Source organism: Macaca mulatta, chromosome 15, assembly GCF_049350105.2.
Source record: "Macaca mulatta isolate MMU2019108-1 chromosome 15, T2T-MMU8v2.0, whole genome shotgun sequence".
NCBI classification, from domain to species: Eukaryota; Metazoa; Chordata; class Mammalia; order Primates; family Cercopithecidae; genus Macaca; species Macaca mulatta.
This window is the reverse complement of record NC_133420.1, coordinates 62,599,903-62,613,057: the sequence shown is the minus strand read 5'-3', so window position 1 is coordinate 62,613,057 and position 13,155 is coordinate 62,599,903. Positions and strand designations below refer to the sequence as shown.

Below are 13,155 nucleotides of genomic sequence, written 5' to 3'. Positions count from 1 at the left end.
ATGTATAAGGGAAATTCCCAAGAACGTCTTTCTCTTGAGTTCTTTAGAACAATTCACCAGGCTTTCAGAAAACATGTCAACCCTCCTGACTAAGTCACCCTATTCCACATGTCACTAGAGACAGGGGTTTCCCAGGGCTACTTGGAATTGGGGCTTTGCAAACTCTAAAGCGCTCTGCGTGTGAAACAAAATGCCGTCATGATTCTCACTATGATACTGTCATATTGGACAGCTGCTGGGTCCTGTTTCAGGTCTTTATTTGAAAGATCAAGGGAAGCCTTGAGCTCCTGCCTTTACCTGCCAAGAATTTTGCTGACACAACCATGGCTGACCCGAAGCTGCCTGGAGATGTCGCAGGGCCTGACACCTTGATGAGCAAGTTCCACTATCCTCTGGCGGACTACATCCGGGAGTGGCCGTCCATTCACAAAAACCCCCCCAAGCTGATTCACTCCTCCATGTCCTGAAACAGATCAGAAACAAAAGGAAAGGGAAAGGGTGGTTAGAACCAGTCACATAGGAGAAGCACCGCTGTGAGGACCCAGAGCCCCTCTGATCACAAATGGCCAGCAGGCTGGATGTCTTGCGCCTGGAGTCCAATCGTGCAAACTACACGAAGTCCCCAGATTGCATTTTAAAATTAATCTTAGCCTTTGTCCATCTGCAGCCAGACTGTTGAGCTATTGACAGCAAACATCCCCATAATATTATTAGCATTTTCCCCGTAATTTTTCTAAACAATGAAATGTGTGAAGACCTCAATGTAAACGAAATGGGCACAACTTATTATGTGATGCTGAAGTCTAGGGAAGATCCTGGGGAGAAAATATGCTTTAAAATACATCACATTTAAAGAGGAAAAAAATAAAACTTGTTTCCTTTTAACAAATGTCTTTAAAAGTGAAAAGAACAACTCCAATAAACATATATCTCAGGGAAAATTTTTAAATCAGCAATCTAATTTAAGGGCTAAGGAATTTTTTAAAAATTTAACAGCATCTGCAGAGTACTGAGGAAAACACCAACCATTGCCTTGTTTAAAACCCTCCCTTTAAGGTGAGGCTGACATGCAGACTTGACCACTGTGCTTTCTCAAAGCACACAAAAGAAATGGGTCATAGCATCTTCTACACATAGTACATTCCACTCCACTGCACGGGGATTTGTTATAAAGGAGTTTCCCTGGAATTTTTACAATGTTTTGCAATTGACAAACAGCTTTATTTTGGTGCAGGGAAAATAAAGAAACCTACAAAAGCCTCTGGGTCCCAAGTTTTACAAGGGTCCTGGGATAGATTTTAAGTAAAAGGAGTCTGAGAAAGTGCCTCCTCCACCCTTCTCTTACATCAAGGTCCAACTGGAAGGACCCAAGGACCCAAGTAAATGAAGAACCAAACCAGTAAACACAGAGTGATCCAATGCAGCAACATCATTGACCTTACAGCTGTTAATTAGTCACTCACTGACGTTGCTGTTGACTGGAGCCCAAAGCCAAGTCAAAGCATTTATTGATGCTCCTGGCAGCTCAGAGGCAAAGGTAGGAGAAATTCCCTGAACCGAGACTGGGCTAGGACTGGACAGTTCAAGGGAAAGACCTCAAAGGTCTCACACGCATATATACACTCCAACTCTAAAACATGAAATATCCACCTCATCTCAGTTATTTCTTCCCAGTACTCAACTACTACCCAGGTTCATGAACCACATCTGAAATAAAGGGAGCAAAACCCCCCGTAATATAACGTATTTCCTAAAAACTGTCCAAGCAATCCACTCAAGTTTCCCATGAATATTTCCCAAAAATATTTCAGGCTCAGGCTTATTTCAAGGAAAAACACAATTTTATAGATAACTGAAGTACTTAGTTCCAGTTCTAAGCTGGATTTCTGATTTTCAAAATGATCTTTATTCAGTTTTGATTGTTCTAAAACACTCCAGATATAAGAAAAAGGAAAACCATTCCAAATAGGATTTTGCAGTTAGAAACATAATTGCATAGTTTTTCTAAAACAGAAAGACTGTAGCCACCCTGGTCAAGAGCCTTCAGAAGGCTTTGTTCTGGGGCTGGGAACACCTGTTTAAAAAGGTTGTACAGATCTTTCAAGAGCAGGCTGGATTTAAGTAAAAGAAAATGAATTCAAAATTGGTATAAGCTCATCTGGGAAAACAAAGGGCAGGCAAAGGAAGCTTAAACGCCCAGCACACTTTTGATATGGCCTGGGAGTCCAGTTATTATGGTCCATCTGCAATAGTCTGTTCTCTATGTCACTGACAATTGAGACTTTCTGCCCAAAACACAGTGGCAACCTTCAGAGGACTTACATTCCAAAAGCTGTCCTGCAGGACATTTGTGAGCACTGCAGGCTGTTTTGTATCATGGGAAAAACCCTAAAGGTCTCCTAGAGCCTGGTCTCTCAAGGTGAGAGCAGGTCCCCAAACCCTCTACCCTTGACCACATAGGCTGAGCTAGTAATGCTCTTTCACAATCTCATCTATAGGTCCACAGCTGACACCAGACTTGGTATGACCTGGGAGCCTCTTACCTTCCTCAACTTCCTTGAAAGGTCCCCAAGCCCCTTTGGCCTTCTCCACCATCACAATCCCACCCAATGGAGCTCTTAGAGGGTGGTGGTGAGAAGGTTTACAACTATGGTGTGAGGAAGGCCACTTACTCTGGAACTGGTCAGAAGTGAAGTCCAAAGTCTGAATGAGGCAAGACAGGATGGGGAACAAAAAGAGGAAAAAAGAGGTGTGTTGAGAGAAGTGCAAAAGTGGGAACTGAATGAGATAGACAAGCAGGAGAGACAGAGCCTGGAAAGGAAGCAGCAGGTTAGGCAGGCAGAGGAGAGGGAAAAGGAATAGAGAAGCTACAATAGGCCAAGAAAAGAAAGATGAAGGTGGCACACAGCGAGAGGCAACAAGAAGAGAAACTGGAGGAAGCCCAGGAAGGGGCTTCTGGAGGACAGGGGACTTCTCTAGACAGAGAAGTCTAGAGACTTCTTTGTTTTCTGGTCTTGGACAACCCAAGTCCCAGCCTGTACTTCCTATGGACTCCAATTAAGTAAGGACGCATCCTGTGAAAGGGGGACTGACACAGAGACAGAGGCAAACAAATCAGGTGAAGACCAGGAAACAGACCCACAGATAAAAGAAAAAGACAGGCCACAGGACAGGGCAGACTGGGCAGTGTTTGGAGGGGAGTGAGGAGAGAAAGACTGAATTGCAGAGGCTCCTGAGGCCCTTGTGGCTCTGGTCTGGAAAGGGCTGGCCTCCACAGATGCTCCTCAGGCCCTGATAAGGACATGCTACCCACCACAGGCCCTCCCAATACCACCAAAGACCATAGCTGAGCATAGGATTTTGGGGAAAGGGTCTTTGCTGACTCAGCCACAGGTTGAGCTCCAGGGCCCCCATAGGATCATTAAAATTTTTCCTAGATGCACCAGAAAGAATGAAGGGGTACAGAGACAGGCAAACAGGGGCACACGGAAAGGGGAGAGAATAAGTCTCCCTAATGGACTCTCCAATGCACAGATAGGTACTGACACATGTGGAAAGTCAGGCAGTAGACATAGATATGGTTAGACTTGACAGAGAGAGAGCTTTGCATGTGTGCATACCCATTGCCCTCTCTCTGGAATCTGAGTCCCTCCCTCTCCCCTTCTGTGAACCCTCTGAAGCCTCATTTTTATGCCTTTGTCAGATGGTCAGGGAGACCCAAGAACCAGCTCCAACTTTGCCAATGTGAACTTCCTGAGTCAGTCCTTTTGTCTCTCTGACCTCAATATCATATTCTGTAAAATGGGTGAAGCTGAAGGTTTAGGCCACCCTCAGGTAGGACACTGGCTATAAGTGTTCTATAACTGGTAAAGATACCTAGGGAAACAGCTCAGGAAGAGAGCAGGAGGTTACTGTGCTGATGAAAATGATGAGCCTGGAATAGTGGGTAGGGACTCCTCCAAACTCAGAAGGCCATTTCCTGGAAGCCCCTGCCCCTCTCCAAAGAAGCTATCTGGCTCTGAAGCAGTGGTGGGGGGAAGCAGTGGTAGGGGGATGGAGGCAGGGAGAGGTAACAGGAAGAAGAAACTGACAGGGCCAGGAGGAAGGTGAGGATGTGGGACCTGATCTGATCCTCTACTACCTCAGCCACCTTCCAGGATCTACTGCGCCCCCCACTCCCCATTGCTAGCAAGTTGGGGCCGCAGAGCAGGCCTACATTGTGCAAGAAAACAGCTTTGGGCCTCAGAACCGAGAGTGCTTCCAGAGAAGCCAAGGTCTTGCACCAGCTCTGGAAGCTAGGCTGGCTGGGGCCCAGCCCCCACTGTGCTGCCAGGGAGACTGAAAATGGGAGGGAGCAATTCCCACGGAGGGGGCAGATTGACGGCCGGGACAAGGAGGCACAGACATTAGCGGTTGGCTAACCCGCACCTGAAAGGAGCTGCCTTCTCCACACTGATGCTTAGCCGAGAGACCACCAGGTCTGATGCTATCTCCCCAAGAGCTAGGGCACAACCTCAGGGCCACAGAGCTCTGGGCAGAAGGACACAGTGAGGGCCTGTGGATTTCCACCGGTGAGCAAAGAAGCGCAGGGGCTGGTGCTCCCCATCTGTCCCCATAGTTGCTCCTTGGCTGAGCCAAGGGCTTGCCCACCTCTCAGAGCATTTCCCCAACTGGTTTGTTTTGGGCTTCCATTGCGAGATCAGAGCCTCCCCAGAGCCAGGCTGGAGTTTGAGCCGGAAAAGGCTGTGGAGGGCACTGGGGTCACCACAGACTGGAAACCAGTTGGGCACAGGCCCCAAACCTTGAGGAATCGTTTGGACTGGAACCAGAACGGGCAGTTCCTCTGCACAGAGCTCCCCACCGCTTTGGTGGATTACTTCAGACTCAGAAAATTGACACAAAGAGAAACTGAGCTGCCCGCAGCCAGCCCTGGCTGCGTAGACAAGCTTTCCCCTGCTTGCCAGACCACTCAGCACTCGGTGGCAGACACGGACATGCTCGCCACGGGAAGCTCACCTTCTCTCCAGCCGGGTCTCTGCTGCCTTTGTTAAATAGGGGACCTGCGACTAGGAAAGCTGGATCCCAGGCTTTGGCGCGGGGAGGGGGGGGGGCAGGCATGGGGAGGGCTTCTAGCCCGGGAGCAACTCCCTGACCTGCAGCCCGCAGAGACCCCGAGCGGCACCCGAGCGGAGGCTGCCAAAGCCTGGCACCTTCCTCCAGCCTGGCTCTGCAGCAAACAGAAAGGAAACGCGATTCGTTCCACTTGGAATTTCCTTGAAATCTCCGAATCTAATCCGGCGTTAACTCACCGTGAGAGGAGCGCTCATCTCACAGGAGGCTGTGCTAATGGGTGAATTGGCAGGATCCCTGCGAGCCAGGGACCCAGGCCGGCCTTGCCCTCGCCCGAAATGACCCTTCCCGTCTCCTACACACGCTGCGTCTTTCAGAAGTGGGGGTGTCTGCGTGGTGAATAATTGGCTTCCTTTTTCTTTCTTTTTGCTTTCTTATCCTCCTTTTTTAAAGGGGAGAAGCCATGAGAAAAGGCGTCCTGCAGAGAAGGACCTAATGGGGTATTTAAGGGTCTCTGTATGAACTGGCCAGCTCCTAAGCAGAAGCTGAACTCAGAAACCGCTACTTCGTTGATTTTTCAAAGCCCCCTTCTCAACTCCAGGACACCTTTGGAGCCCTAGCCCCGGTGTCCTCGCTTAGCTCTCAACCTCTTCCTCCACACATACAGACACGGGTCAGGGCCCCACTTTCCCTCCAAGCTCCAGTCTGGATCAGCCCCGTGGCTGAAAAAGGCGCCATCGGAGTAGGGGTGTGGGGCGCTGTCTGAGACTCAGACTGACCTCTCCCTACAACTTACTGCCCTCCAACTGGCCTGGCCCGGAGCCCTCTACGGGTCCAAGCCAAGGTTGTCCGAAAGAGCTGAAATGTCGCCGCCGGAGCCTTGAAAGGCTGCAGCTCGCTGCCCACGCTACGCGTTGCCGGAGGCGGGATTCCCGGACCAGGTGCTCCAGCCCCGGCGGCCAAGCGCGTTGTTTCAGGTCCCCTGCCTGGGATCCCTGCACTTTGCAAAGTTGTCTGCGCGGCTGCAGAGGTCCGAAATCCTCCCGGCCTTAGTACCTGACCCACGGTCCGGCGCCCCCAACCCGGTCCCGGCGGGAGAGTGAGAGAAGCGAGCTCGCCGCCTACTTACTATGCATGGATGCAAACGGGTCGTGCTTACAGTGTATTTCCATCGGGGCGCTCCAGACTGCAGGCCGGCCCACGCCGCCGCCTCCCGGCGCCAAGGGGCTGCCCAGGGCGGATAGGTAGCCGCGCCACCAGGCCAGGCACTGTGCGAGCTGGGCTCAGAAAACACTGCTGGAGCTTCGAGGTCTCTCTCAGAGCCTCCCTGCTGGAGACCGCCGGGAGCTGTGCGGAGAGGCGGGAAACGGTGCTAGCGCAGCCCGGCTGGGAGCGGGTGCCCAACTCCGGCTGGCTTCCCTCCCTGGCTGGCTCAAGCGGCGGCTCCGGGCCCAGCCCGGGGTAGCTGCGGCCAAGGCGCCCGCGGCTTCGGGGGCATAGCGTAGCGGCCCGCCTCCGGGACAGCCAGCAGCCCCCGGCCCCGGGTAGGAGCAGCTCTGAAGAGGCCGCCGGAACACTCGGCCCTTGACTTCACTCAGGGGGCAGCGAGACCCGGGGGCTGCCAGGCTGGTTCCGCGGCCTCGATGCCTCTGGGGTCCTTCCTCGACCCCTCGGTCTCCGCCAGATCCTTTCTTTCTCTGCTTCTCCGAGTCTCTGGGGCTCAGACTTTCCCCTCGGCCTCTCTCCAACTGGCTCTCCGACGTCTCTTACGAAGTTGCAAAGAACTTCCTCTACGGCAGCGCGGGGTTCTTGCGGGTTTGGAGATGCTTCCGCCCCTGACGCTAGGGCCGCGACTCCGAAGTCCCCGGGAGCGTGCAGCCCTCCAACCCTGAAACCCGCTGCCTTCAAAGTTCCCGCGGCTCCCGCTGCTCGCCCATCGCCGGGACCAGGAACGGGGACACCAGCGAAGGACTCTTCCTCGCCGGGGTGTCTACCTCGTGCCTACCAACTCTTCGCGCCCCGCCGCCCTCCCTCGTGGGTCTGGTTCCACTGTCTTTCCGCTGCCTCTTCCGGGACGGCCGCCGCGCCTGCCCCAGGCGTGGAGTGAGGAACAGAGGAGAGAGCAGAGGGTTCCCGCCACCAAGGCCGCCGGGGCTGCCGGGGCTGAGACGGAGCCGCAGCCGGCTCTGACTGCCTGCGTTGCTGCCGCCGCCGCCGGCGCTAGCCCTCCGCCTGCTCGGCGCGCACAGTGCGCCACCGCGCCGCCCTGGAGCCGCTTTCAGGACCCGCTGCGTGTGGACAGCGCCGCCCGGGGCTCAGCTCCCTCCGGGCGGGGGCGGGGCGGGAGCTAACCTGCCAATCACGCTCCACCAAGCCAATCAGAGTGGCGGTAGCCGGCCCTGGCCCGAAACACCGACCCATTGGCTAAGCAGCCCACGGGCTCCGCCTGATTAGCGGATACCTGGGCAATGGGAGAGAATGGGGGGCGGGGCCCAGGCGGCGGCGCCACGTTCATTGACAAACGTCCTGGACTAAGGCCTAGTGGATCGCTGCGGTGGGGAGGGGGAAGGGGGCCCACGCATTGCCTGGAGAGCCCTGCCGCAGGTCCCACGCGGGCTCGACCTCCCCAACGCGACGTTGGGATCCTGGGACGCTCTCAGGGCTTGAGAGCAGCTGAGTGAAGGGTGAGAATGGGGGAAGTCTCCAGAAAAAAAAAAACAATCTATGTTGGAGGAAGACAAGGAGCACAGTAGATCCAGCACCATCAGGCTCGTGATGGAATCGGACTGTGTGCATCGGAGTGTGTGCATATCTGCCAGTTCTGACCTCACTTTCCTCATCTGTAAAATGGGCAGAGTGGGGTTAACTAGATTTTAATAAAGGCTCCTTCCACGGAAATATTTCCTAATTTTATTTCCTAATTTTATCAGGTACCTACTAAACCACCACTGGCTCCTCCTCGTCCACCCGCCTCCCTCACTCCACCTGCAGGGCCCTCAATGCTGCATTACCCAAAGGCAGACACGTTGGGGGAAAGGGGAGAAAATCTCACACTCTTTTAAAGTTAGTAACTGGGGCGCACCAGGGCGCACCTGGGTGGAGGGGCTAAGGCTTTGGGCCAGGTTGCCCAAGCAGAGTGGCTGGCCCTCTTTCCTGCCTCAGATCAAGAACTGCCAGACGCTTTGGGAGCTGGTGTTGCGCTTCTGTCCACCGGAGTAATTCCGCACCCAGCTCCAAGTTTCTTGAGAACCGAATGAGCCAAGTCGCGTCCAGGGCTAATAAGGGCCCCTGAAGCGGGCGGGTGTGTGGGCGCATTCTATCTGCAAGGGTCAAGCAAAGTGGCCAGGCGCGCTACAGTAGGGCAGCTTCCAGTTGACGGGAAAACCCGACCTTCCGTCTACAGAGGAAGTTCTTGTCCCTATGTAGACAAAATGGATGGATTTGTAGCAGAACTCTCTTGCTACAGAAAGGATCTTTGACTAGAGAGTCCGTTTCTTGGTGGGGTTTAAGGCTCTGAGACAACAATCAAAGAAACTGGACCTTGAAAAGGAAGCATGTGATAGTCATTCTTCACCCAGGAAGCTATAGTTAGTTTTGTGAGTCATCTGGGCCCTGGCGCAAGAAATACGCTGAGGATTACCTTGCCCCCAGCAACTCAGGGAAGTGGTCTGAAGACTCACTTTGTATTTCAGGAGTGATGTTCCGCTAATATTAAACATAAATCCACCCAAACAAGGGCTTTGAGATGCCTGCTCCAGGACTGGGCTTGTAAGGAAGATAGAGTACAGGGTGATCATGGGAGTATTCCTGGGTTATCCTCTTGTTTTATTCTCTGCCTCGGTTTGCCTTCCTCTGCCTTCTATCTACTCATGCTCTACTTCTCAAACTCCTGCACTGGGTCGACCCTTGGGCCCACCTTCTGTCCTTGTTCCACACCCAGCTGTCCCTGACCAGTAGACAAGTTTCCGGCGCTGACACCCGTCCCCACCCCCCACCAGGGCACAGCTGCGGAAAACGGCCCCAGGCGGGCCTCTGGGGACCCAGGAGGCTGCAGTGCGCGCTGGGGTGGAGTGGCGGCGTTATCTCTTCTTTGTCTGGAACCCCGCCTGTCCGGATCTTCCCCTTTCACCCCAGGCCTTGGAGCAGGAAGATCGCAACAGCACAGAGGGACAGGGATGGAATAGAGTTCCCGCACTGGCTTCACCGATAGCGCCCAGTGGGTCGGAAATGACCAGAATTCAGATCTCGGCTCAGACTCAACATGGCGGCTTGCACACCTACTGGAGAGGCCGGAGTGTGGGACGCCCTGAGGGATGCAGCCAGTGACACCCCCACCCCCAGCCTCTCTTGTTGAGCTCAGGCCTACAAACCCAGATTCTCTAGAATCTTAGCGCTAAAAGGGTCCCGAAGCTGTGCTTTCTCCATTTCACAGGTGCAGAACCCGAGGCCCAGAGGCAGGATACGACTTGTCCAAAGTCACACAGCAAGTCTGGGGTAGAAGAAAGGCTACGGGCTGGAAACCTTTCTCAAAAGGGCCTCTCCAGAGCCGCTCTCGGGATAGTGAGGGAGGGGCGATGCTGCCAAATCGAAGAACTCGGCTGGAATATGCCCGCACACGCAGGTTTTCCTTCGGACACCCGTGAGCCTTGTATAGAAGCCCCAGGGCACGGCCCGAGCAGGAGTGGCGCCGATTCCCCGTTTCACACAGTAGGTGTCCGGCTTCGGGACAGTGTTCTGCTGCGTGGCACACACAGGACCCGCCTTACCTGTGCACCCAGAGCAGCCCCCTCCCGCACCTCGCGGCGTTCTTGGGGGAAGGAGTTTCCCCCTGGGTGGGGGTGATTCATCACCGCCCAAGCGGGCCGCCTCTGGGAAGTTCCAACCCCAAAGGCGCGACCAGACCTGATACCGTGATCACCTAGCCCAGCCTTACAGGTCACCAAACGACAGCTCAGAGAGGTTACGTGACTAGCTCGAGGCTGCACAGCAAGTCCACGGTGGAGCCGGGCTACTGCGTCTCAGTCCTGTCTCTGAACGCCCACGAGCCGCAGCCTTGGTCCAGGAGAAAGAGACTAGCGCGGGGTTGGTCTCACCGCGGCTCTCAACGTAGTCGGGCTTCTCTGTGATCTACAGTGATGCACTTTCTTTCTCCCAGTAGCAGAGCTTTGGGCCGGGCCCTGTGCTAGGCGCTGGGGACAGGAGACCGCGAAAGGAAACTATCCAGGAAGAAACTCATTTATGTAAACCAAATTGCCTTTGAAAGTTTTAGTACTGAAAGACAGCCCATTGAGAATAATGTTTGAGAAGCCAAAGACCTCGCTTCACTGGGGACACACCCCCTCCCGGCTTTCCCTTCCACGCCTCCCAGAGCACTGCATTCCGCCGCTTCAGGATGTGGGGGCTGCTAACAGTAATCTATTAGCCTGACATCGACTCCCTCAACCCAAGTCCAGCCCATTCCCTGTTCTTGCTTCTGACAAAGTGGGGCCCAATAGGGCTCAGACTGGTTGCTCAGTTCTGGAAAGATCAGGGATGCTGCCTGCATGGCTGTCTCAACCCATTGAGTTCTCTCTAAACTTCATTTTTAAAAAATAAAAAAGTTAAGTGTCAGAGGGAACGAAATTGACCTGAAATTATACAGAAAGTCAAGGCACGGCAGATTCCTGCATGATTCCTGCCCCTGGATCAGGAGTCTGCTCTACTTGACCTGGCTCTGTTTTCAGGAGTTCTTGAAGAGGATGGAGAAAAAATGAGAATTTAACCAGGTTTTTCAAGAATCGTGTAAAACCGCCTTAGTCGGGGTGTGTTATCATTACCAGCATGTTCTGCAGGCCAGGGGTGCTGGGACTAACTCTGTCTCCCAAAGACTTGAGACAGGCAGCCCCTTCTAAAGTCTCTGCTTCCCCGTTTATTTAATACAGAGAACAAACCCTGAGATGTGACTTCTTAGGCTCTGTGAGATGAAGCTTCATGGATAGGGGTTTGTTACTATCTATCACTCCATCCCAGGCTCATTCCAGAACTGTGAGACTTGATGCCAATGTCTAGTGGGAAAGTATTCAACCCATCCAGACCTGCCTGGGCCTAAGGACTCAAGGGCTCCCATGGCAAGGAGAGACTACTACTTGCCCAATAGTAGTTTTTCTCCAAGGGAGTCCATGGAGAGAGGGGGGAATCTGTCTCTTCTCCCAGCAGGAACAGGAGGTCTAAGGGCAGAGAGGTCACCTTCCATTCCTATTCCCTCCATTACTCATGCTTTATGATCTCCTACAAGTCCTTGCCCCTCTCTGAACCTCTGTTTTCTTTCCCTACAGCAAGGAAGACATTAGAGGAGAAGGTCCTTAAGTGGCTCCCTGCTTAGTGTTGACCTGACCTTATCATGGGCTTAGAGCCAGAAGGACACACTCCCTCCCCATTGGGCAGATAGGGAAACTGAGGTTGGGGTAAGAAATGGAATATGGTTCTGAAGGAAGAAAAAGGAAGTCTATCGGCCCATGAAATACCTAGAAGTTGGGAGAAGGAAGAAGCTCTCACAGGAACCAGACCTGGACACCCCTTCGAGCACCAGCTTGGACAGCTTTTCAGCTTCCCTCTCTTCTCCAGCCCTGACCCAGGCTGGAGTGGACAGGTGGAAGTGCAGTCTCACTTGAACTGTCGCCCTTTTCCAGGCAGGCAGCTCTTCCCCAACCCATGAGTGAGGAGGGGGTGTGGCTCGCTAGATTTTAAGCCCTGGCCAGCCTAGGGCTCCCCTATCTCACCCCACCCCAAGCCCCACCCAGTCCAACTGTGCTGAGGAATGAAATGCTTTATTGATTAAACGATTATTCAGGCGATTGAACTAATCAAAGAGCCCATCGACCGTCATGAATTACATTCTTCTAGACAGCTTGTGGGGAGAGCCAGCCCGAGGACTGCAGAGACCCTCTCCACAACACTGACACATCCCCGGTTCATTCCCAACAAATACACAACGCCCACTTCCAGGCTCAGGTCTCTCTGAAAGCCCACCTGCTGAGAAACCCAGGAAGAAGGGCCTTCTGAGAATTGAGGATGGAGCAGAGAGGTTTCCAGGTACCTTTTCCTGAGCCCTCATCCCGGAAACACTCTTCTGCCTCAGATCTCTGCCCTCACTTCTCTTCAGCTACGATTTTGGAAATACAGTTATGCCCCAGGAGTTGTCCTGGGCTTGGGGTCTAAGTTTATCCTTTTTGCTCTTAGGCTTGTATTTGAGGCTGGAGTAGAGGTGGGGGTTCTCAGAGGGCACAGGGATGGGGGAAGGACTTCTTGCCAGGGCCAGGAGTGTGTTTGTGTGGGAGTTTCACAGTGGCCTAGTGAGTGAAAGAGGGCCCCCATACCTGACTCATGCCTCAGGGCAGATGGAGGCCTACTGTCTCTGATACCTCCTCTCAGACATAAACACATCCTGCTACCTACTTCTCAGGCCTGTGCGAGGCACATGGGGACCTATGCCAGAGAGGCCTGTGTGCACACAGGCACCAGAGCTGAATGCCCAGACTATGCACATGCACCCACCCACTGTGCTCCACTGGAGCGGCACCCACAGGATAAAACCTGAGGACACAGTGTGTGTATGTGTGTGTGTGTTCACACACGCCAGTGTCAGAGGCTTGTCTAGGTGAAAGTGAAGGGAGGCTGGGGGTCCCTAAAATGTCACAACTAACGCCACAGGTGTCCGCTCTCATCTTCAAGGTTGTGCCTACCACAGGAGACCTGTTTGTAGAAATAGTAGCCTCAACAGTGCCCACTACACACCAAGAGGCACATGCCCCGAATTCACACCTTCATTCCTGGTTCTGTCTCCCAATAGAATGGAAACTGGGCCTTACTATGCACATGCTAAACACCACAGGTCTCCATAGGCCCCAGACCCACGTCTAAGAGTTTGCCTAGAGACACAATGTGAACATTGGCATGTATGCATTGGACAGCTGTTGACATCCAAAAATGGAAAGGTCAGTGTAGCCACCTCTTTCTCACTTCCAAAATCACTTGGGATATAACAGGTGAACGCAGACCCTTAAAATAGTGGATGTACACTCAGATATTTCCCAATTACATAAATAA

The 13,155-nt window shown here is 53.3% G+C and overlaps 1 protein-coding gene across 3 annotated transcripts in view; it reads right to left on the bottom strand.

Moving 5' to 3' along the window:
• Window positions 1–13,155, bottom strand: part of PAX5 (paired box 5) — a 194,672-nt gene that overhangs the window by 180,556 nt on the left and 961 nt on the right. Inside the window, exons 1-2 of one of the 3 annotated variants that reach the window (XM_015117427.3) lie at window positions 6,200–7,385; window positions 298–463 (exon numbers count right to left, since the gene is read on the bottom strand). In XM_015117427.3, coding sequence (XP_014972913.1) covers window positions 298–463; window positions 6,200–6,242 — 209 coding nt within the window. In that variant the 5' untranslated portion in view covers window positions 6,243–7,385. Of the gene's footprint in view, window positions 1–297; window positions 464–6,199; window positions 7,386–13,155 lie in introns of those variants that run through there. The other 2 variants (XM_077965700.1, XM_015117426.3) reach the window with 2 other exon arrangements.